Source organism: Carassius auratus, chromosome 14 (genome assembly GCF_003368295.1).
Source record: "Carassius auratus strain Wakin chromosome 14, ASM336829v1, whole genome shotgun sequence".
Classification (NCBI taxonomy): Eukaryota; Metazoa; Chordata; class Actinopteri; order Cypriniformes; family Cyprinidae; genus Carassius; species Carassius auratus.
This window is the reverse complement of record NC_039256.1, coordinates 16,553,723-16,577,802: the sequence shown is the minus strand read 5'-3', so window position 1 is coordinate 16,577,802 and position 24,080 is coordinate 16,553,723. Positions and strand designations below refer to the sequence as shown.

General features: G+C 37.1%; 3 protein-coding genes across 3 annotated transcripts; 1 reads left to right on the top strand and 2 right to left on the bottom strand.

Moving 5' to 3' along the window:
* The first annotated feature begins 787 nt into the window (after positions 1-787).
* LOC113113823 (cleavage stimulation factor subunit 2-like) lies at positions 788-8,929 on the top strand. Its single transcript, XM_026280315.1, has 14 exons — positions 788-866; positions 1,284-1,362; positions 1,451-1,620; positions 1,737-1,873; positions 2,696-2,815; positions 2,994-3,116; positions 3,711-3,813; positions 3,902-3,964; positions 6,245-6,386; positions 7,172-7,329; positions 7,627-7,751; positions 8,075-8,113; positions 8,412-8,550; positions 8,694-8,929. The coding sequence occupies exons 1-13, from the start codon at positions 788-790 to the stop codon at positions 8,532-8,534; spliced, it is 1,461 nt and encodes a 486-aa protein (XP_026136100.1). The 3' UTR covers positions 8,535-8,550; positions 8,694-8,929.
* On the bottom strand, positions 8,797-13,888 carry LOC113113822 (cytochrome b-245 heavy chain-like). The gene is made up of 13 exons (XM_026280314.1): positions 13,525-13,888; positions 13,301-13,396; positions 13,016-13,126; positions 12,845-12,929; positions 12,147-12,298; positions 11,376-11,557; positions 11,156-11,282; positions 10,981-11,073; positions 10,654-10,895; positions 10,215-10,377; positions 9,911-10,057; positions 9,687-9,811; positions 8,797-9,599 (listed from the first exon to the last, which is right to left on the bottom strand). The coding sequence occupies exons 1-13, from the start codon at positions 13,567-13,569 to the stop codon at positions 9,473-9,475; spliced, it is 1,695 nt and encodes a 564-aa protein (XP_026136099.1). The 5' UTR covers positions 13,570-13,888; the 3' UTR covers positions 8,797-9,472.
* A 1,914-nt stretch (positions 13,889-15,802) lies between these two features.
* On the bottom strand, positions 15,803-23,989 carry LOC113113821 (membrane transport protein XK-like). Its single transcript, XM_026280313.1, has 4 exons — positions 23,750-23,989; positions 23,159-23,679; positions 17,653-17,918; positions 15,803-17,387 (listed from the first exon to the last, which is right to left on the bottom strand). Exons 2-4 carry the CDS (start codon positions 23,509-23,511, stop codon positions 16,585-16,587), a joined length of 1,422 nt encoding a protein of 473 aa, XP_026136098.1. The 5' UTR covers positions 23,512-23,679; positions 23,750-23,989; the 3' UTR covers positions 15,803-16,584.
* Between the last annotated feature and the right edge of the window lie 91 nt (positions 23,990-24,080).

Here is a 24,080-nt window from a genome sequence, read left to right as displayed (position 1 = left end):
TACTCTTGTTTTCCGAAGGATGAAGGATGTTTACAGCAATTCTGTGTCTGGAGAAAATGTGGGATCAAGAAAACTGCTCAAAAAATATTTGACACCACTAACGTATTAAATAGAATATTAAAGACCTGCATATAATGGGAAAATGTAGGCTATTTCTTGACTTAACATATTATTCTTCATCACTGAATTCAATGATGAATTCAACTGTCATTTTGTAATATTGATACACTGTTTTCCTAATTAATGTTGTTCAGTTGCTTTGACAGAATCTTTTTTGTTTACAGCGCTATATAAATAAATGTGACTTGACTTGACTATTCTCAGGAAGAAGAAAAATTGTGGATTATTGAAATAATGTCAATCTTGGCTAAAGCCCAACCAGGCAGTATATTGACAATATTAAATATTATATTAATAAAAAAATATTTTGAGCTTAGTATTTTATTTGAATTATTAATATGTTTAATTATATTATTATTTTATCAATTATAGTCGATATTTATTTTATTCACTATGCATTTTTTAATTCTCTTTTTGAGGGGGGGTTCTTTTGACTTGTTCGTTGTTTGTGATGCTATATAATATTGTTGTGCGCTGAATAATTATATTTATAATATTTCTGACAGCGAGATACTTTAACAATGCGGGCTGGCTTCTTATGACTCTTATTTTGAAATATGAACGTACAGGTTGTGTAGCGCCATCTTTATTTTTACCACACGGTCTCTGGCTTCTCATCGCTCTGTGCTGGTCATTTATTGTGTTAGCTGTAATTTTTCACTGAATTATGGCGAATTTAGCAATTGCCGCGGCAGCTGCAGCTGCCAGAGACCCGGCCGTGGACCGCTCGTTACGCTCGGTTTTCGGTATGTATGAAGAGACTGGGTTAGTTTGTTTCTTACGTTTACTATTCATAAGTTTCATTAGCTGCTAAGCTAAACCTCACTCACCTACAGTTAGTGGCAACTAAAACTCTGGAATAAGATTAAATTACGTAACACCTTATTTTACAGTATATATTTGCTAGACTTTTCTAGAAATCGTATTATTTGCACATTTTACACACATGCTCACGTATTCACGATTACAAAGGTGAAAACTACTGCAGATATGTTTGGACTGATGCAGTGTTGTCAGCTGTGTTTATACAGTCTATGGTTGTAACGTTAAGTGATAAGAAGTAGCATATCACCAATAAAACAACGTGTTGAGCTTCAAAACAAAAGCTGCTACAGTAAACCAATTTTCAACATGGTCCCTTATTGTTTGTGTTTTGGTAACAGTGGGAAACATCCCATATGAGGCCACAGAGGAGCAGCTGAAAGACATCTTCTCAGAGGTTGGACTTGTCGTCAGTTTTAGGTATGCGCAATAATGCTTGAAATGGCATGCTTTGGTCACTTTAGAGGAAACCTGGTGTTTATAATGAAAAATAAATAACTTCTTGCAGGTTGGTGTATGATAGAGAAACGGGTAAGCCAAAGGGATATGGCTTTTGTGAGTACCAGGATCAGGAGACAGCGCTCAGTGCCATGCGTAACCTGAATGGCAGAGAGTTCAGTGGCAGAGCCCTCCGCGTCGATAATGCGGCTAGTGAGAAAAATAAAGAGGAGCTCAAAAGTAAGTTTGAGTTTTAAAGTGTAATATTCTATACTAAGGTGGTTTTAATTTATGATTTTTAAATTTTGCACACTAAAAATGGCCATTTTGTTTGACCTGCATGCTTGTTTCCGCAGGTTTGGGGACTGGAGCTCCAGTTATTGAGTCCCCTTACGGAGACAGCTGCTTACCAGAAGAAGCCCCAGAGTCCATTAGCAGGGCAGTAGCCAGTCTGCCTCCAGAGCAGATGTTTGAGCTAATGAAACAGATGAAGGTGAGTGTAGGAAAGTGGCCTTTAAATTGAAGACTGAAGTTTTAAACTTAAGCAAGTTACTTAAAAGTATTAGTTCACCAAAATAATAATAATGCTTTACCTACCGTCACCTTGTTCCAGATTTGTTATACTTTTGTTCAGTTTTGAAATGCTTATATTTTTTCCATGAAACCTAAGGAAACTGTTGTATTCCTCTATTGACTGTCCATTAATTCAAAACTTTGAAGTTGCAAAACACATTTGTAGAAGACAAACCGTTTGTATCTGTGTAGGTTAATGCTTATATGTTTTCATTAAAAATGCGATGTTTTTAATTTGATGTCTTTTTTAACTTTTGCAAGTTGTGGACTTTCATCAGTGCCACAGAAATCTCTCTGATTTTGGTAAAAATATATTTATTTAGAAGATAAACAAAAGTGATACCAATGTGAAATGACGTGAAGGAGAGTAAATGGTGACAGAATTTCTATTTTTGGGCAGTTTATTCCTTTAATTGCTAGTAATTTTATTGTTTCCAATAATTAGATTTGAAAATTTTCAAAAGTCAGTTGAGTACATGCTTTGATATTTGAATCATTGCTTTACTGTACCAACATTTTCCCTGTCTTAAAAAAAAAAGTCTGTCATTACTGCTGCCAACCAGCTGCTGCAACACTCGTACAGCAGTTTATAGTGCTGTTGTAAATGCAGAAGATTTTTGAAGTGCTTCCACTTTCGAATGCAAAATATTTTTGCAAAAAGTATCATTAATTGTTTATTCGAAGCCTTACAAATCTTAAAAATGTGGTTGTTAGATTTATCGTCCTGTTCTTGTTTGTACAGCTATGTGTGCAGAACAGTCCCCAGGAGGCCAGGAACATGCTCCTGCAGAACCCTCAGCTCGCTTATGCCCTGCTGCAGGCTCAGGTGGTCATGAGGATTGTGGACCCTGAAATCGCTCTGGTAAGATCATGCAAAAAAAGTCTTGGTACATGAGTGGAAAACACTGAGAGCATCCTATTAACTTCCTTAAGCATTTTTGAAAATAACAAGGATTCTGACCGTAGTTTTTATCCATTTCTGGATGTGTGGCATTTTAAGCCATATAAAGATCAAGAGAAAAATCAACTGTTATTCTCAGAAAATGCTCCACCGTCCAGCTGTGGTTCAGCCCATAAACCCAAGTGCTCAACCCGGAGCGGTACCAGTACCTAACCAGAACCTCCCTCAGCCCAATGTGCCTGTCTCTCAGCCTCAGCCAATGGTCAGTATTACAGCTTTTATCCTGAACGCTTGTAGCATGAGGTGCATTAAATAGTAATACTTGTTTGTTTTAATACACAACTGTTCTAAAGCTTTCCGGTTTTTTGAAAGAAGTCTCGTATTCTAACCAAGCTTTCATTTATTTGATGAAAAATACAGTAAAACACTAATGTAAAATATTATTAAATTTAGAAATTTTTGTTTTAATATTTAAGATGTAATTTATTCATGTGAATTTTCAGCATCACCCTCATGTCATTCCAGACCTGTATGAGTTGCTTGTGAAATGAAAATGAAAGCAACTCATACAGATTTGGAATGACATGACGGTGAGTAATGATGACATAATTTTCATTTTCATTCACTATCCCTTTAACTATCTCTTTAATCACTTCAATGCATCATTACAAATGAGTATTAATTTCTTTAGAAATAAAAATTGATTGGTAGGAGGGTTTAGCCTTTTGTGCTTTTATTACATTGACAATCTTTCACATACTGTGTCTTGTGTCTCAGATGGGTTCCTGCACAGTCAAGCCGTTCTCCTCATTCATGTTGCTAACAAATAATCTTCTGTTGATGTTCTGACTCACAGCAGGGCATGCATGTGAATGGAGCCCCTCAGATGATGCAGCCTCCACAGATGGGAGGCGGAGTACCTGGGCCGATGGCAGGACAGGGACCCATGGGACCAGCTGGTAATCTTGGTTTTCCTAGGATTACTTTGGTGCTTACATACGTGTGTGCATAGTTATAGCGGTTTACCTTTGGTCTCTCCTTTTACAGCTGGGATGCAACCTCAGATAGGGATCCCTCCAGGAGGCCCTGTGCCCATGGATAGAGGACCAGGTATTCATTTTAGGCCTTCAGAATTCTTTGTATATGATTATCCACTTGATATTGCTGTGACTGTTGTTTGTATTTTATAATATACATTTGTTTCTCATTACAAGCATTTAGTATCAGTATTTAGATGTAGTATTATTGTGAGATCACCATATGATTTCTGTCCACAAGTGAGCAGTATTGGCCAACAAGTCTACTGTGCTAACATAGGCTTTTATCTTGTGGTTTCATTTTCATTCACATCTCGAGGTGTTTTTTTTTTTTTTTTTTTTGCAATTTCCCAAAGATTTGGTTTTGTCAGTATTGTTGTGCCAAGATACTCAACCATAAAAATTTAGATGGCATATAGTTCTATATAAACGACAATTTTTGTTTTCACTTTTGTGAAACTACTGATAAAAAGTTTGTATGTGTATATATATATATATAAAATTGAAACTTTAAATCACACACACCTTCAGCAAAAATGCGTTAAAGTGAAAGTAGAAGAATCTTGAATAAAATATATATATATTAGTGCTGTCAATCCAAAATAAGTTATTTACATAATGTTTATGTACTGTGTATATTTATTATGTATATATAAATACACATGTATACATTTCAGAATAATATGCTATATTTACATATTAAATATATTTGTATGTACTAAATGTTTTATGAATATAAATGTATACATGTAAATATTTTCAAAATATATACTATATTTGTGTGTCTTTTTATATATAAATAATAAATAAACACCGTACACTCCCATATGTTATGTAGACAAAAACCTATTTTGGATGCGATTTAATCATTTGACAGCACAAGTATATATATATATATATATATATATATATATATATATATATATATATATATATATATATATATATATATATATATATATATATATATATACTATTAAGTAGCACTGTTTCCTACTGCGGTGGTAATAAGGGCTATTATTTGAGCACGTAGTCAGCCTATTTTAATTTTATTTGAAGAATCATGTGATGTCGTAGTCTGGAGTAATGGGTGCTGAAAGCAGTTCACAATATTACTGTTTTTACTGTAATTTTTATCAAATGGATTTGAGCTTTGGTGAGCATAAGAGACTTTTTCAAAAATGTACAAAAATCTTGTGGACTTTTATAACTTCTATATAGTTTTATATATTAGTAAGTTGTGTTATTTAGGACACTTTGATTCCTAGATCGTTGTATCTGCATTAGCCAGTTAAAAACCTAGACTGACCACTCCTCTAACCCATGTCCATTAACATCAGTACAAGCATCCCTGGGTAATATCAGTAAGTGCTCCCATGCGCTGTCTTAGTTCTCTCTCCTGTTCTCTTCACTTAATGCTGCCCCAGGAAACCTTCTGGACCCTTCTGTGGGAGCAGCTGGGCAGGCTGCTATCGAGCGGTCTCAAGGTATCATGGGTTTAACCCTGGTCTGCTCAGAACAGGCCTGTCTGTAGTCTCACCCTTTCATTGTTTTGCCCCTACATGCCCTTTTTGTAGTGTCTTTCTTATCTCTTCCTACCCTTAATCATCGCTCTTGAGCCATTTGACAGCAGTTCATGGAACTTCAGTCCTCGTCAAAGAGAGCGTGTGCAAAATACCATGTAGACTTTTAGGAAGAAGAGTGAAACTGTTCAAACACTTTAAAGTCAAAAATATTTTAAAAGGCACAGTTGTCAGCCCTTATCGCTGATTATCACATGGCCATGAATGGTGTTGGAATAAAGGTGTGTTCTGCTGCATTGTGTCGCTGAAACAAAAGTGCTTGAGGAGTGAAGACAACACATTGTAAACAGTTTTAACCTTTTATCGTGTAACATTTCCAAAACCTGAACAATGAAGTCTTGTTTCCTAATGGAATGTGCCATTCGGGCAGAATAGAGCTGAGTATTGATGAGTTTCACTTTGTAAAGATGTTGAAATCCTCTTTTCTTTTCTTTTTTTAATCAATGTCACTGTGACAGGTGAAACAATATCCTTTTGTTCGTGAAGTGGAACCTTTTTGTTTCCTTTAGTCTAATTTCCTTGACACTTCAGGAATGGTCTTGGTGTATCGTAACGGTGTCATACCTGCGAAACATGCTTGACAATACAACATCATTATTCATGTTCCTTAAAAGGACATGTCCAAGTTTTGAAATGTTTGTGTTATTCACTTGGACTAGATTCTTTCATCATTTTGATTCTATAGCCAATTCTTTTTTTTACCTTATCAAAGTGTCAATATGTGCACATTTTTCAAAATAATTTCATATAAATGTTCTTTCTTTTCGCAGTGCCAATAGTAGACCCACGTGCCCCAATGCGAGGAGCCCCTCAAGGCCCTCCAGGGATCCCACCCAGAGGCTTGCTTGGCGATGGTCCGAATGACCCACGAGGTGGATCATTGGTCAATGTTAGTGGAGAAATGGAGCCGGGGTAATGTATACTAACTTTGTTGCAGTGACATTTAGATGATCACAGCAGCTTATCGAAAAGTATTCATAATGGTCTCATTAGTATTGTCAGAAAGCTTACATTGACTAATCATTTCCTTTATGCAATTGTGATTAAACCTGTAAAGAAGTCAAACTTTAGACAAAATGTATTTTTACTGTTCAAAATATATATATTTTTAAATGGTTGGTAATTTCTTTCAAATGTTTTTGAAAGTAGTCTCGTCACCAACTCTGCATTAAAGATAAAATGAAACTGTAATATTGTGAAATGGTACAATATAAAAATTTTATGTAATTATTTTACATTTTAAAATGTCATTTATTCCTGTGAAGACAACACCGTATTTTCAGCAGCCATTACTCCTGTTTTCATTGTCACATAATCCTTCATTAATCATTTTAATATGATGATTTAGTGTCCAAGCCTATATTATTATTATTATTATTATTATTATTATTATTATTATTATTATCAATGTTGAAAAAGTTGTTCTGCTTAAATATTTTTGAGGAAATTTATACATTTTATTTTTAGGATTCTTTGATAAAATATATTGTACAGTATTTATTTGAAATAGAAATCTTTTGTAGCATTATACATGTTTTAGTGTGAATTTTGATGAATTTAATTCATCCTTGCTGAATGAAAGAAAAAATGTCTTACGGAGTCCAAACGTTTGAACGGTATTGTACATCACCATTGATTTGTTTCTTGTTTTTAGTTCAGAACAAAAGCTTTTTATTTCTGTTGTTGTTCACTTACAGGCATGGTTACATCGGAGGCCCTCCACAGCATCAGGGGCCGCCCATGCATATGGCGCCCCCAGACATGCGTGGCCCTCATGACATGAGAGGAGGACCCATGATGGGAGAACCTAGAGGTCCTATGATGGAGCAGCGTGGTCCACCCATGGAGGCAAGAGGTAGTTAAAAACGTGGTTTCACTTTATTTGTTCATTTGGCTTGGATGTCTGTATGGACCCTTTCACAGACTGTGATAATGTGTTTCAGTGTCAGTTGAATCATAAATCCTGCAACACTCCTTTTATTTTTTTTATTTTTTTTTCCTTTTTCAAAAAGTAGCCTCCTGTTCACTGCAATAGAAGTTTTATGCAACTACGATGACGTCTGAGAAACTCCGAAATGTGAAAAGGGTCCAATACTGGTTTAACTCTTTTTCTGAAGTAATACTAAGATTTCAAACATTTATCTTCCTCGAGGTCGTGATCCAAGAGCTGTTGATGCTCGGGTTCCGATATCTGGCCAGAGGGTTCCTGTGGCTGGTGGAATGCAGGGTCCCCCTCCCCACGGCATGGGACAAAGTGCACCTCCAGCAGCGAGACCAGTAAGATTCCCAGACCCCTGTCATTTTGTTTTTTTGGCTTTGCAAACGTTTTAATGTCTAGGACTCCCAGATTTGATCATCCCGTTGTAAATTGAACCCATTTCTGAAATACAAATATGAAGGCAGCTATCTATTTTCAGTTATAAGCTTTTTATTTACTTTGTCTTTAGGACACTAAGATAATATAAGAGAACATTTCTCCCAATTTTCCATGGCCCCCTCTAGCAGCCACGTTTAAACAGCCCTATGTCAGAAAACACTATGTAGCTTGCAGTATTTAATTGAAATGTTTACTTCTTTTAATCCCAATTGTCTTTTAACAGGGTCCTACATCAGATGCGTCATCACAAGACCACGAGAAAGTGAGTGTCGTCTTTTCCCTACACACTTTTGGATGACGCGTCATCCTTTGTTTTCACTGAAACATTACGTCTCAACGTTTACTAAAAAGTCATTGTAACCATATATTGTTAAAAGACATTTCAGATTTGCATTGCTCAGTTCGGTTCAGTGACCAGATTTTCCAGAATTACTAGTTAACTTGTTGACATGTTGATTAAAATGTTGACGGGTTTATCACGCTTCATTTTGAATCTTTCGTGATGCAACATTACGTCTGTCTCAGATAATGATCTATATGCTGTGTTTCCACATTCCCAGGCTGCCTTGATAATGCAGGTCCTGCAGCTGACCCCAGAACAGATCGCCATGCTGCCACCAGAACAGAGACAGAGTATCCTGATACTGAAGGAGCAGATTCAGAAGACAGCAGGTGCACCCTGAAGACTTAACATGTGAAGTGAGTTATTTTCTTTGCAACCATCCTAAAACAAGCCTATTATGGTAATTAAAGGGTCTGTGACAAAGCAGAACATGGGCTTTCTTAAGTAACAGCAATTCATTTGGGTTCATTTAAGTCTGAAAATCTGACTCTTATTGCAGGAACATACACCTCTCTGATCAGACAACTATCCTCTGGCTACTTTTGTATCTGTCTGCAGAACATCCACATCTGTAAATTTGTCGTTGTTTTTGTTTTATAGTGGTATTTTTTTTTTTTTTTCAAGTGAGATCAGTTGTATATGAATAGTAGTAGTTCACAATTTAATGCTCATGAAAAAAATAAACGATTGGGTTTTGAAATAAACAACTGCAAATGTTTTCAATGCAGAAATTAATTCCTGCCTTCATAATTTATTTATAAATACAGTTTAGTAAAGACATGATATATAATGTACAGTATTAACAATTTATATCTTGGATTATAAAGTTGGTTTGATTGTTTAAAGGTTACAAAACCATGACTAACCATATGTGACACGTTAGATCAGATAATATGTGTCTTTTAAAGAATATCTTTTCCTTTTAAAATAAATAAATTCTGAAATCTATTTCAGTAACTCCTTGCCATGCTAATTTTAGAGTCGTGCAGTTGTTTACATAAGGAAGCACTTATAAAAATACAATACGTTCTTGTGTATGTCTGATTTCCTTGATTCTTGGTGATTCATTTCTAACAAGGAACTTGGAAAGCCCAAAAAATACAATAAGTGGACTTTTGATACCGACTTCCAGCAATTCGTTCACTTTCCAGGAAGAAGGTTGTCTTTTTTTCTCACTGTCGAAACGTTTGAGGAATGGCAAAACATGATACCGCTGAAGTGCACAATCCCTAGTGCACAGACCCTTCAAGATAATTAGGTTTCCTGTGAAAATTTTCCTCAGAAGTTCTCTTTGTTGAAGTAAAACTTGGTTTTCCGTGGATCCACGTCCGAGTATTTCACACATTTCTTCTCCAAGTCCTTCGCTAAGGCTTGTGGGCCGCACAAGAAAGTTCCAACCACAGACCTGTGCATATTTAAAGTTTAGTCTTGGGCTGATTTTGAGTGTCACATGTGGGAATCGATAACATCATGAAAAGTTTTTGAAACTTACGATGGGTTCTCTTGCTTAACTTGTTCAAATTCCTTATCCCAGTTTGGTCGGCCATAACTAGTCTTTTGTTTTAGACCAGTGATGATATCTGTATCTTTATCGAAATGCACCATTGCATGGTTTACCTGTAAACGCAAGATTAGAGGTTTGGTGATTAACGCATTCCTCAAATTTCAGATTGGGTCAACCTGATTTTCATATCACAGAGGGCTTGTTGCACGTACATGACTCTGGTCCCATCCAGTGAGGTAGAGTTTATATGTGAGAAAGTCCCTCATTCCTCGTTCCTCCATTTCTCTCTCAAGGACCTGTAGGAGATCTGCAAACCACTCAAAGGCGTATGTCTCTCTACACAGCCAGTAGAAGTAAATCTAAACACAAAAATCAGAAACTTGAGTTTCAAGGAATCCTGAACTTTGTTATTTAGAACATGAAGGCAACCTTTGTAATATCAAAGTAACTACAACAAAAGTGATTGTGCTTGACCTTTGCACCTAACTTCCTTGTTTTTGTCCAACATGATCTTACCCTCTTTGTCCGTAGTTTGGGATCAGAGTCTTTAAACTTGTACCAGATGGACTTCAGGATAGAGGCAAATGGGGTCACTCCAATTCCAGCACCCACCAACATGCTGACCTCGTAATCAAATACATCCTCACTCGCGGTTCCAAAGGGGCCATCCACCGCCATCCTGAAACAAAAAAATATATATATTTTTTCATGATATATTACCGCTCTTCTGTGTAATTTTCCATATTTTAAAGACTATTACTATTTTTGCAGCAATGCCATAAAATAAAAATGTTGGGTTCCCAAAGAACTTTAAGTGCCAAATATAGAACCTTAATTTCACTGGAAGGTTCTTTGGAAACCCCAATAGTTTTATAGCTCTATGAAACAACTCTGGAAAAACTCCTTTTGGAACCTTTGTTTTTAGAGAATAAGTAAAATGGCAAAAAGTACATACTTGGGCCCTTGACCACCCTCTGGTAGGTTTTCGACCATCTTGATGAGATTTTCAGTCCAGTCTCCGACTGAGCGGATGTGTACACTAAAGAAGTCCTCTTCCGGGGCTGATGTCATGGTAAACGGATGCCACTCAAGCTGAGAGATGGCTGGACAATTGAGGAACACATACTGACCGACTGCCATCTTGAATCCAGGCTTCACCAGCTGTAGTTCCAACACCTTGGATGGGCGGATTACAATCTAAAATGCAAGAATGGAAACAGTTTGTCACTACAGAACAACTGTACTGGGGTTCAGATGAGCAATGTAGTCCATGAAGACTCACCTTCCTATAACTGACAGGCTGCATGTAGCGAATAAAACGAAGTAGCCGCTCACATAGATAAATTATCATGGGTCCAATTACCCACCTCCAGGTCTGCAACAGAGAATTCAGCCAATTGAAATCAGTAAACACTCAATTAAATCTAGTGTGCAACTGTAAATGTGACAACTTTTACCTGAGGAAACCCTCCTGCAAACTGCGGAATTGGACATCCAGTAAGGTTTCCCCAGCTCTCTGGCTGATCTTCGCAGAAGGAATTATTGTGAGGTGGATCGGTCACTTGCTGACTTCGCACAATACGTCTGGACGGAAACAAAACCCACGTTTTAATTACTCTTAATAATTTACTACAAATCAGTTTTTTTTATTGGGCTCACCCAGTTAACAGATCTTACCCTGCACCATGGAAAACTAAGCCAGCAAAGAAAATGATGAAAAGATGATGCGTGTACCAAAAGACCTCAAAATAGCTTCTGCGAATAACTTCCATTGATGAAGTGATCATGAGGATGAGGGCAAGAGTTATGACGACTCCTGTGAGACCCGCAATAGTGGTGAATACGAGAAGAGTCGGAGTCTGGAGTACAAGGAAACATGATTATAGCAGGCTTATCATAACACATAAGTAATACAGTATGAAGCTCAACTGTAAACCAACACTCAAAGTTGGTGGCAAGATTTTATGCTAGCCAGGGAAGCTTTTTTTTTTTTTTTTTTTTATGAATTCTGTAAAAATAGTAATAATGTGAAATATTTCTACAAAAAAATGCTTTGTTTTAATATAAGAAAAAGTCATTTATTCCTGTGATGCAAAGCTGAATTTACTCCAGTCTTCAATGTCACATGATCCTTCAGAAATCATTCTAATATACTAATTAACAGCTGAAAATGGTTTTAACTGCTTAATATTTTTGTAGAAACACAATACTGTTTACAGGATTCTTTGAAGAATAGAAGGTTCAAAAGAACAGTATTTATCTGGAATACAAATCTTTTGTAAAAATTAATACGCGTTTTGATCAAGTTAATAGAACCTTGCAGAATAAAAGTATTAATTTAATGTAGCAACACTCGCTGATCCCAAACTTTTGAATTGTAGGGTGCACTTACAATCAAAATCATAGGAAAATGTGAAAATAAAAAACATGAAAAGTTCAGTGACTCACCGTAGAATTGGAGCGAACGGGATTTAGGTAAGTGGTGTTTAATTCAACGGAGTCATCAAGCATGGACAGTTTACTGGCGAGAGGCCCATATAGACCTTGGAAACTGTTTGTGTACCACTCCGCATTAAGCAAATGAGCGACAGTGTGAACCGCTGCATAACAGAAAGATTTAATTTGGTCAAAATCAGATTTATGTAACAACACTTACAACTTACAACAATTCTAATGATGGTTTACTTGCAGATATGTTCTATAGCTCTGCTTAGCAAATCATAAATCAGAAAATTTCAGTTTTGTATGATTTATATATTCGTGCAGACGCCCTTGAGTACCTTCAGGTTGAAGACTCTTGCTCCAACCCATTTCTTTTTTAGCTTTTTCTTTTAGAATTATGCTTACTGGTTCTTACCAAATCAAAACTTGGTCAATGTTTATCCAGATTTGCCCAAGAGGAATAACAGTAATTGCAAGGCTAGGGTTATCAGAGATAAAATACTCCACCCAAAGCTCAAACAGTGAATGAGTAAGTTTGCTTAAGTTTCCCATTGCATCACGGCATTCAAGTGTGAATGTCCTCAATAGCTATCAGAGATATGAGCCCTTTCCTGTAAATTTTACTGTATCATCAAGTGTAAACCCGACCTACTTTGATATGCTCAACTATTTCCTGTTCAGTTTTCCAAAAACATGTTGTTTACCTGTCATAAGGGCAATCATGTAAGCAACCAACTTGTGGAAAGTCAGATTTTTGTCCAGCTGTTTCCTCATTGTGCGGCCACAGCACTGAAACATGGACAGGAAAGTAAATATATACAAAGGTTTACATTATACTCTCCCAGACACAGAGGTGTAAGTGTGCATCAACTCACTATAAAGGAGCCGCGGAGCAGAGACAGCAGGTTTCGACACACTGGCAACAGGATCAGCATGCAGTTGAAGTTGAGTACAGCGGCTGGAGCTCTGGCCCAAGGTAATGCAGACTGAAAGACACAGGATCACATTCACTTTCACTATATTTACTCTGCTTATCTCTCTTTTTACTACATACTAACTCTTGGTGTCATAATATAAAACAGCTCCTTTCCTTAGTGTCCTCTTTTTTTCTAAGACGATGCTTTGCAAAATGCTTACATGATTTTTATTTAATAACTTACCCCTAAAAGTTCACGAGTGTACTCAAATTGTGGTCCCTGGTCATAGAATAAGTAATAGTAGACAAACAGAAAGATGTTGATGCCCATCCACACCACCTACAAGTACAGAGACACATCAATATAGGAAAAATGGACAAATATGACTTATTTTAACTCAAGTTTTATAGCGAACTGTATGAGCTATTTGAATGAACGCAAATAGATTGCAATAATATATATCTTACCAAGATGAAGGCGCTGAGCCCGTGATTGATAATCCAGTTACTCATCTTCTCTCTCTAGTGCTGCATAAATGAATGAACACTCCTCGCTGATGAGCGCTATATTTTTCACCTGTCCTGTTCGTGACCCGCCCTCTACAGTCATCATCAACCGGGAAATGGGTGGGAAATATGATTTTGTCGATGTTGCATGTCTGCAGAAATTCCTTCGAGGAAGTTGCCTTAACGAGTTTAATGAGTTCGCAAATAGCGCGTCTTTGTGTGTTTTCCTCGAAACTATTCCTTGAACAACATGGGCTTGGCCGTTTCGACAGTTATATAATTTGTCAACCAGTTTTCCCAGTTTAAGTATAATTGAGCCACTAAAAGCCATTAAGCTTTTTAACATTCATTTAAATTTAATGACAATTAAGCACACTCAAAAAAATAAATAATAATTTTTGAATAAAAAATATAATCAAAGCAGCAAGAAAGGCCCTTATATATTTGACCGTTTTAATAATATATTAAAATGTGTATAGTAAAAAATAAAGGAAAAAAAAGAAGGAAAAAAAAAACGGTGAAAAGTATTCACTCTAGATATGTAAATTATGTAGCTTTATCCTCCTGAGACCCGGAAAGAGATTGGGGGGAAAAATATATTTTCATGTCATTACATTGTTTAGAGCATAAGAAAAAATTATACTTCATTCGAATGTTATTTTATGCTATGCCCCACATGGGTTGCTATGGAAGTCACTCATTTGGTACATTATTGTATGCAAGTTAAAAAGATATGATCCATTTAAATATGCCAGTGTATATTGGCATTACTACACTGACAGGCAGCAATGCAATGATGACTGTGCAAGTTAGCATACTTATGTGTAGGGTACACTGAAAAAAAGACACTTGATTTGAAATTCTAAGATGAAACACAGTTTTAAAGTTGTTTTACTGATTTTGAATCACTAAGACATGATTTTCAGGCAGTGAAATTGCATCTGAATTTGTGTAAAGTTTTAGACATTTTCATGAGTGAGTTCCAAAATCAAATATTGCAGTTTTTTTTGAAACAGTAAGACCTTATCCGTTCTTTTCAGACAGTGAAAAAGCATTTGATTGTGTGTGAAGTTTCAGACAATTTGACAAAAATGACATGACTCCCAAACGTATGTAAAATATAAAGTCAATTATTTTTTAAGCTGTGAATTCACAACTAGTCCCATAGAGGGAAAAGCAAGAACAATTCATTTTTGTTTCAGGATGTTTTTTATACCAAACTTTAAATAAAGATGATTCACAACTATGTCATATCAGAATGATTTGATATACCATTTTTCTTTATGCTAAATTCCGTCCTTCGGATGAGACGTTAAACCGAGGTCCTGACTCTCTGTGGTCATTAAAAATCCCGGGATGTCTTTCGAAAAGAGTAGAGGTGTGACTCCGACATCCTGGCTAGATTGATTCGCCCATTGGACTCCGACCATCATGGCCTCCTAACAATCGGATATATCTGCTGATTGGCTGTATCACTCTGTCTCCTCTCCACCATAGACTCCACCAGTAAGCTGCTGGTGTGTGGTGGGTGTTCGGGCGCAATATGGCTGCCGTCGCATCATCCAGGTGGATGCTGCACACTGGTGGCGTATGCTGAGATACCCCCTGACAACGTAAAGCGCTTTATGCGCCTAGAAAATTGCTATATTTGATTATAGAAAATTTGCAACATATAACACATCTTTGATCAAATAAAATTTATGATTTTTTTTGTGTTTTTATTGTTACTTATTTACCTCTAAAAGTACCATATTTTTATGTAAAATTTGCTTGCTTTGTTATATATATAAAAAAATCTGACAAAAAAAAAAAGAAACGAAAGAAACATGACTTTGGTGACATCTAGTGGTATAAAAATATCAAACCATCAAAAATATCGAAAGCTACTAGTTATTAGCAGAAGTTTCTAATTGCTTTTTGTTTGCGTGTGTGTGAGAGAGAGTGTGATTGTTTGAGCAGCCTAAAATCTGACAGTACTATTTTAATGCCCAAAGACGGTAAATCTGGCCTTTAGTATCTCTGCAAAGCCTTGAATGTCTCTGTACAGTACATCTAGAGTTAAATTGTGGTATGTCCCCATATGAGGACACAGGGTTTTAGGAGGTTAATGTCTTCCTTTGATTTTAAATATAATGTTGGTTCTGAATAGGTTTCATGTGGTTCACCTTAAAATCTTTATATTAAGAGCTTAACACTTCTGTATTGGCATAGTTTAATTCAGAATCACAATCAGCCACAATTCAGATATTTAGTGTGTCTTTATTAACATGTCAATCATTATCATTATTCATCTCAGTAGTGAAGAGGCACATAATTCGGGCAAAAATCACACCAATAACATATTTTCATACAGAATAAACAAACAGACATCTGTTTTTGCAGTGAAAAATTTAGAACATCACAGTCTATCCAGGCACAAAATTACAATCACACAATATTAAGGCAAATGCGAGTTCAGCTTCCAACATTAAGGAAGGCTCTCCAAATCTAAAGGATTAAAAATGCACAGGGCTGTTGAAGCAAACTTAGGGAAAGTCTAGAAGGCTCTTTGGCTGGTTGAGTCACGGTTCCCTGCCAAAACTTCATCAGTTTAATTTCTCCGAAATTGGCGTGATTCCCACACACCTGGCTCACAGACTGGCCTCGCAACTCTCTACTGAAAGCTGCCTTTGTGTATCATCACAGCAGAACTCAACCGAGGGCATTCTTTGGTCTTCAATGGCCAACAAAAAGAAATGGGTCAACGCTCTATAATTAATAAATGATGAGCTACCCTTTCCAAACCCACATAATAAGCCAATCATGCTCTGCACCTTCTTTTTGAAGAACAGCTCCAAATGCCATAAAACACAAATTTCCTGAAGCTTCTAGGACCATATAAAATCAGTTGTTCCTTCACTAATTACAGTATAGCTATAGCATAGCTCATCATCCCAATGTAATACTCCTGAGTCAGGATATGTGCAAATATGCCTGGCATGGCCCCAAACAGCGCTACATTAATACAACAGCAGATGCTTTTCATGCTGTCTCAATGATATCATCCACGATATCGGTTTCTCGATCTGTCAAGTGGTTGATGAGGTCAGGAGATGCATGTTCTTGAGGACCACCTGCATTGATTTCAGGAGCCTCTGATTGCTTTTCCTTCCAGCAGCAATAGCAACGAAGACAGTCCTCGACGTTGTAGTGAAAAAGTCTGCGGCACGGATGGCAGAACTGATGGAAGATCAGCATGAAGATTACAGCCAGGCCGTAGCAGATGATAAGTTGCACCACCAGCAGTGGGGTGCATATGTATTCATAGAAGTCTGACTTGAAGTAGTACCACAATATCACGAGGGTCACATTCTCCATGAAGCGCAGGGTGTAGTAGATGGCCAACCTTCTCCAGCGAGGCTGTTTCTCCACCAGGTCGTGGTCAGCCAGGTCCAGCTGCACGGCAGACCAGCAGAAAATATTGATGCAGGCGTAGAGAAACGTGACCATGCAGAGCACCACGGTGGTGCTGAGTTTACTGAAGTTATTCTCTATGTTCTCAGGCAGTGATGCCTTCCTAACCCAGAATTCAACCCAAGGTTGGAAGAAGAAGATGAACAGGTTGGTCAGGCCCACCAGGACCACCCAGGCCGAGAGTGTTGTGCTGAAGAGCACTAAAGTAGTGATCCGTGTAGCGATCTCTAACCCTCTCCAGAGGATCATGCACATATAGGCAGCAGGTTTCATTCGCACTTTGTAGTCATCATACTTGATCTGTATGGCCAGAACACTGCAAACTAAAGCTCCGTATACAATCGATATCATGGAAATGATCATCAGGGCAACTGTAAACACAAATGAAACATATACTAACAATGAAAAATATGGTCACATTTCATTTTTAGATCATCTTCTTATAAGAGTCAATATACATTTATGTACGGAGGAATATGAATAAACATTCAGGATTATTGGCATTACAAAAAATCTACTGTTATTTCTATAGTAAGTGCATGTAATGTGTAGCAGGCTTGCTGCATTATTCAATGGGGTCTTATTGTAAAGTGTTCCCAATATTACATTTGGTACTGGTAAAGAATTCAGACTTACGCCGTGTGTGAAGGACATATTTTTCCTGAATGGTGGCATAGAGCTGTAGAGTGAGCTGTGGAGTGGAGCCCAGGAAGGCCTGGATGACAGCTGTGCGCTTGAAGGCATTGCGGTGGATGGCTAGTTTGCGCTCTGAATGTCCGATCTCACATTCGAAGGCTGGGCCGAAGCCTCTGCCATGCTTCAGCTTGATCTTTCTTGAAATGGTAACATATGGTTCCTCATTTTTTCCCGCCTGACAGTAAACAACAAGAGCTTCAATGCACCTGAAAGGAAAGAGGAATCAGGCAGATACTAAGAAGCTGATTTTACTGTGGATGGAATGCATTTTGAGAAACATGGCACCTGATTTATTAACAAACCAAAAGATTTAACATTTAATTCTAACATGCCTGACAAATTTGAGTAAACAAAACAGACTCATATACTTCATTTCCACAAGGGGGCAGCAAAATCTTAGCGATCAAACCAGTTTATCAGCTTAACAGCTTACTGAAATATGATAAGTGTGTAGTCAGTGCTTATTCTGGGTGAAAAATTCCCAACTTGTGTGTACATGTCCTGCATGAGCACAACGTCTCACTTTCAATTTGAATAAAGCATTGCCTTTAAATTGCAATCAAACTGACTTTACCAAATAAGTGAACATGTTTAACATCATTACAATTACAGAAAACAATTCAACAATGCTCAATATTGTTACAAAGTGGTTTGGTTTTATTTTACTGGAAGAGCTAAGTTGACACACCACAGCTCCAAAATTAGAACAATATTTATTTATGCTCTCACCACATGATCATCATTGTCTCAAGAGTGTGTAGGCTCGAAACATCACCTATGGTGTGAACATGAATAAATATGTTTCTATTTTTGGAGCTGTGGTTGGCCAGCTTTGCTCTTGTCTGACAGTGTTAGTGGTTGAGCGCGCATATTGAGATTTTGGCCTGCTGCTGGATGTGTACACTTTGATTGTATTTTACGCAACACTTTACGCAATGCTTTCATGTATTTGTATAAATTCAAAGATCTGGCTCAGTAAATATGATCTGAAAACACAACAGCTATATTCTCTTAAAGGGATAGTTCACCCAAAAATGAAAACTCTGTCAGTTGATCACTGATCCAAATGTTATTTTTTTCCAGTATTTTTTTTTTTTTTTTGTGATGGAACATAATAGAAGCTCTCTATATATACAGACAATTGCAACCAAAACTGTTTGGTTACCAACATTTTTCAAAATATTATCTTTTGGGTTCCACAGAAGAAAACATGTTGTACAGGTTTGAAGGTTGTACAGAGAGTGACTAAAAGATTAGTTTTGATTTGTGGGTGAACTGTGGATTTCAAGTGAATTCACACTAATTGTGTGATTATAATGTGTGAGTTTATTACATTTCTGTGTATGTGGTTGGCAGTGTGCACTTCTACTCAACTGCTTCATATAAAACATCAGGTGACAGATCACGTGATGCCTCAAATCAAACTCTAGCCTTAACTCTAAATGAACATAAATGACTTCCACACTTTTTATCACAGCAAATGTCACCTCTTTTGCTGTGAAACGAGAATGATGCTTTGAGCAAGAATTTCAACACTTTGCTGCACACTGCACAGCATGCGGAAGAGGCTGTGTTTATTCAACTAGAGGACCTAGAAATAATATAAAAACCAAGCTGTTTAAGACTTGTTTCTATGGCATAATATGCGCAACATCTACAAAGTGTGGGTCACTTGTAATCTCATAAAGTGAGTGCTGTCTGCCATTTTAGCCTGTGCTGCACAAAGAAACCAGAGCCTGCTATAAGGCTGTTATTCAGAGCTTGGTAAAATGATTACTTTAGACAGCCTTTGGTTTCTGCACAGCAACCACAGGCCCTGTTAGGAGATGATGAAGGTAGCTATTTTGATCTTGATATTTAATACTTGCCAAGTGGGGTTAATTTATCAGGATTCAACTTTTGTGTTTGCAGCACAAATTTGGTAAACCACAAAACCCTAACAAATTTGACAAAACCATTTAGTACTGTATGCCTAATACCAACAGGAAAAAAAACATTCCCAGAAATCCACAGTCAAATAATTCTTCAATAGCTCTTCTCTCAAGAAATACAAGTTTAGTCAAGATTTTAAGTTTAGTAAGATAAGACATTTCCTCTTAAAGGGTTAGTTCACCCAAAAATGAAAATTAGCCCATTTATAACTCACCTTGAAGTCATCCTAGGTGTATATGACTTTATTCTTTCATACGAATCCAGTCAGAGTTATTTTTAAAAATTGTCTTTGATCTTTCAAGCTGTTTGATGCGACTCAGCAGGTGTTGCACTGCATCGGTTCATGAGAAGTTTAATAAATAGCATCCATTAAAAAATTAATTTCCCCGGAAATGCTTCCGTTTTACATCAGTGAGTGCAAGCTAAATTAAAGTGATTATTAAGTTTTGAATATGGATATTTTTCTTACAAATATGCATTGATTCGTTACAGAAGGCCTATGAACACCCCACGGAGCTGTGTGAAACACTTTTTTTTTTTAATGGAAGTGCTTTTTGTTAAACTTCTCATGAACCGATGCAGTGCAACACTTGCTGAGTGGTGTCAAACAACATCAAAGACAATTAAAAAAATCTTGACTGGATTAGTATGAAAGAATAAAGTCATATACACGTAGGATGACTTCAAGGTTGGTAATTTATGGGCTAATATTGATTTTTGGGTGAACTAACCCTTTAAAGAGAACGAGTTTATGACTCGGTGTCAGATATTTATAGAGGTGACCCTGACCTTCATCTCTTCTTACAATCTACTGACTGCTTACTGACCTCGGCACAGCATACCAATGAAGGACCAGCACACTACATTTCCTATTTCACCTCTCTTTTTTGTTTTTGTTGGGTTCATACTTGACAGTAAGAAGAGATACAGATGTGCCATGTTGTCTATAGTGTAAACAGTTAATCATAGGCCAACATTTTATAGAAATAAACTAAAAACCTTTGTCTCTGAATTTCAAGTTGATATGAAGCTATAGCAGATCTGAAGACTAAATCCCGAACAACATTCTATTTCTTTTGTAAGAAATTATAAGCAAATGCATTTTTTATATAAACAGCTTAGCACTTTGGCATAAGATGACTGTAAATATAAGTTTTAATTACCAAAAAAAGCAAGAACTGAACACTGCTGAGAATATGAATCTGTTGTTTAAATTAGTTTTAATACTGACATTGATTTCTGCTGTACAACCAACAGCTTTAAAGATATTTGAATACTGCATGACCACAGCCTTATTATCTGTCCTTCTGTTGCATGACCCATATTCCTGGATAACAGTATTTACGGAGTACCATTAATGACGGTAGACTGAGAAATTATTGTCATTTTGTTTATGTGTGGCGACACACACCCTTAGATTTCAATTCCAAACAATAAGATAAGATTGAATCCTGCTGCGAATGTTTGGTTTTACTTTCATCTCCTAAACTCCAAACTCCACCTGGAATAACCCGGAAAACATGTCAATATTTTTACCAACAAGACCTCACACATTTTGAAATTTGAAACGTGAATGCCAGAAGCAAGGGGAGTACTGCATCAAAAATATTTTTTGGGAGACACCCAACATTTTCAGTTGTGGTTTGAACTCTGAAGATTCTTAAGAACACTGACTCATGTCATTTCATAATATACTGAAAGAGTACATTTAAAAGTACCAGCAGTTGTAGTTTTGTTATGTGTTGTGACTTGACATTTCGGAAAGTGGAAACTTCTGGGGGAAAGATCTACAGTATTTAAAAACTGAACACTCAAAACTGCCATTTACCAGTCAAAAGTGTGAATGCATCAATTAATTCTTGATAATTACTTTAGTTTTGTGATTTTTCCACATTTTAAGTATACTTCAAACGAAATCAAAGAACGAACTGATATGTTGCCATTTCGAACAAAATCAGGCCAAAATGAAGTTCGAAGTTCGAAACGGCAAACTTTCTGGGGGAGTTTGATTTGGCTTCTAAACACCTTTGAGTTTCTATGGGTCCGTAGCGGTTACGCAATCGGTGGGTGTGTTCTGAAACTCCATATTTGACGCGCAATTTTTTTTTCTCTATTCGTTCCTCATTTTGAGGTCATTAAGGAGAGCAACATCTCCTGAATACACTGGAGTGTCGAATAGCTGAGCTGCAAAAATGCTCACAGACAGACTTTAAAGATGTAGAGACAGTATTTCATTCCTAGAAAGAAATAGCAACAAAGCTTGTTGTTGACAACCTGGAGTTATGCGAAAAAGCGAAGCAGAGAAACATCCGAGACACGTTTTCCAAAGCCATGAAAAGAATACAAGGAAAGAGTAAAAATATGGTAGCAAGTACCAAATACATGTATCAAATAAATGTAACACCATACTGCTGCTGTTGTTCTTTCAATAAGTGAATTTAAAGGGTATACATTAAATGAAATGCCAAACGAATATACCTTTGTTTTTATCGAAACAATTTATCCAGTTTAATAAAATAAATGAACACTAATAAAATAAAGCAACAAACTGACTTTTCCACATCATGCTTAAGTTTTCAGACTGAGCCATTCACACTTCCCACAAAGGACTGATTATGGAATGGTTCTTTTGTATTGCAAACATGATACTTGACTCTGAACTGCTGCTAATCTTTATTCTTTTGTCCATAATATTCTGACCTTTGGGCCCCTTCTCACACCTAGATTGCATACACTTCATCGTTGTTTTGTTTAGGGGATACACGCGAGCATCATGACACATGTTTACATTAATCTACACCCCGCTGAGAGATCTTGTATCCAGCATGATCGCGTTCTCTGTGTGACGGTTAGTCTGTGTGAATTGAATGCTTTAAACTTTAAACTCGTGATTTTAAATTATACTGCGCTTTATGCATTCGTCCACTGTCATATTCATGACATTTCCTACCTTAAATATATAAAAACTTAATATTTTATTAGTAATATGCATTGCTAAGAACTTCATTTGGACAATTTTAAAGGTGTTTTTCTCAATGTTATGATTTTTTTGCACCCTCCGATAACAAATTTTCAAATAGTTTTATCTCAGCAAATATCCTAACAAACCAATGGAAAGCTTACTTATCCATCCATATCCATATCAAAATGGTCCAGGCTCACATTTTTATTTCATAACCATTTAAAATTTATCTATAGCTGAAAGATTGTATACGGTTGTTAAATGTCAGTTTTTATTGTAACAACTTAACTTACCTCATTGAATAGTGTGACAGCATGAACCCAGAACACACTAAAACAAAAGGTAAATGTGTGTTCAATTAACTATCTTTCATTCTTGGGTAATAATGGTGGAAATCCTCTTTTTTTGTATCCCAGACTGAAACTGACTTTGAATAAACCTACCATGATAAACATTCACACAACGTGTGGCTAAACATGTATGTTGGCCATGATGTGTTTGTCAATATTGTGGTCATGTGATCATCAAGTGTCAGCTCCTTGACGTTCATACCTTATAATAGGCCCCATCTGAAGCAGATGCATGAAGAGTACAAGGGGTCGGTCTCTCCCCAAATCCCGGTGCACGAAGGTCAGCGTGAGCTGGGTCAGAACCGACGGAACCAGCATGAATGTAATAGTCAGCCCCATCCACACTACGTCTTCGGTGTTATGGTACATGCTGCTGAGCACCGAGGCGCATATGAACTCCGCACAGTACAGGGCGGTGGTCCACAGCACGCTTAAGGGTGGGTGCACTTTACCGTGGTTGATCACCATTACCCCGCCGTTCTCAGTCGGGTTCGCGGCGGACTCCTGCGCCACCACCTCCGTGATGTCATGCTTGGCCGGCTTGTTGTTGTCCATCTTTTATCGTTAACGTACCTCTTGTGCGCTTTATATGGCTCGATCCGCGCAGCGTTCATGCCACTGTTTGTGAAATATCATCGTCGGTGATTCGGATCTCAAATCAACCGTCTGCGTGGTGCGTTTCATATGAACTCCGCTTACATGCACATTGCCACATATGCAGTTCTGTGAAGGAAAGTCACATGAGTATATAGTATGAAGTGATCTTCTGTGTTTTAAAGTATGCTACACGTACCCATCTAGATATTACGATGCCGCTAACGTCGATCAGGTAAACGGTTTCCTTTTCGCAGAAGGACTTTCAAAGGAATCATCTCAAAACAAAAAAAGCCAGGTGTGCCCTGACATGTCATGCAGTGTCTCAGACTGCTCTGTTCGAATCCCCCGGGTCCTTGTGCTCAGCGGGTGTGGTTAACCGAAGTTGATTCAATATTTCTTAACTATCGCCTTGTCCAAATACCAACACTTGCGGTCTCTGCACTTGATTAGTTGGCCACTTCTATGACGTACTTCCTATTTTTGGCCCAAGTGTTCAAGTGAGGATGAAGACCACAAGTATGTGTCGA

What these genes read in the sequence shown, in the direction of transcription:
- LOC113113821 (XM_026280313.1), bottom strand. Translation starts at nt 23,511, where the DNA reads ATGGACAACAACAAGCCGGCCAAGCATGACATCACGGAGGTGGTGGCG. An exon ending in CAGATGGGGCCTATTATAAG is followed by an intron (nt 17,919 to 23,158) that starts GTATGAACGTCA and finishes CTTTCCTTTCAG; the next exon opens with GTGCATTGAAGCTCTTGTTG. An exon ending in ATATGTCCTTCACACACGGC is followed by an intron (nt 17,388 to 17,652) that starts GTAAGTCTGAAT and finishes TTGTGTTTACAG; the next exon opens with TTGCCCTGATGATCATTTCC.
- LOC113113822 (XM_026280314.1), bottom strand. Translation starts at nt 13,569, where the DNA reads ATGAGTAACTGGATTATCAATCACGGGCTCAGCGCCTTCATCTTG. An exon ending in GGCTCAGCGCCTTCATCTTG is followed by an intron (nt 13,397 to 13,524) that starts GTAAGATATATA and finishes CTGTACTTGTAG; the next exon opens with GTGGTGTGGATGGGCATCAA. An exon ending in TTGCAGGAGGGTTTCCTCAG is followed by an intron (nt 11,074 to 11,155) that starts GTAAAAGTTGTC and finishes TCTCTGTTGCAG; the next exon opens with ACCTGGAGGTGGGTAATTGG.
- LOC113113823 (XM_026280315.1), top strand. Translation starts at nt 788, where the DNA reads ATGGCGAATTTAGCAATTGCCGCGGCAGCTGCAGCTGCCAGAGACCCG. An exon ending in GGGACCCATGGGACCAGCTG is followed by an intron (nt 3,814 to 3,901) that starts GTAATCTTGGTT and finishes CTCCTTTTACAG; the next exon opens with CTGGGATGCAACCTCAGATA. An exon ending in GCCCATGGATAGAGGACCAG is followed by an intron (nt 3,965 to 6,244) that starts GTATTCATTTTA and finishes TTCTTTTCGCAG; the next exon opens with TGCCAATAGTAGACCCACGT.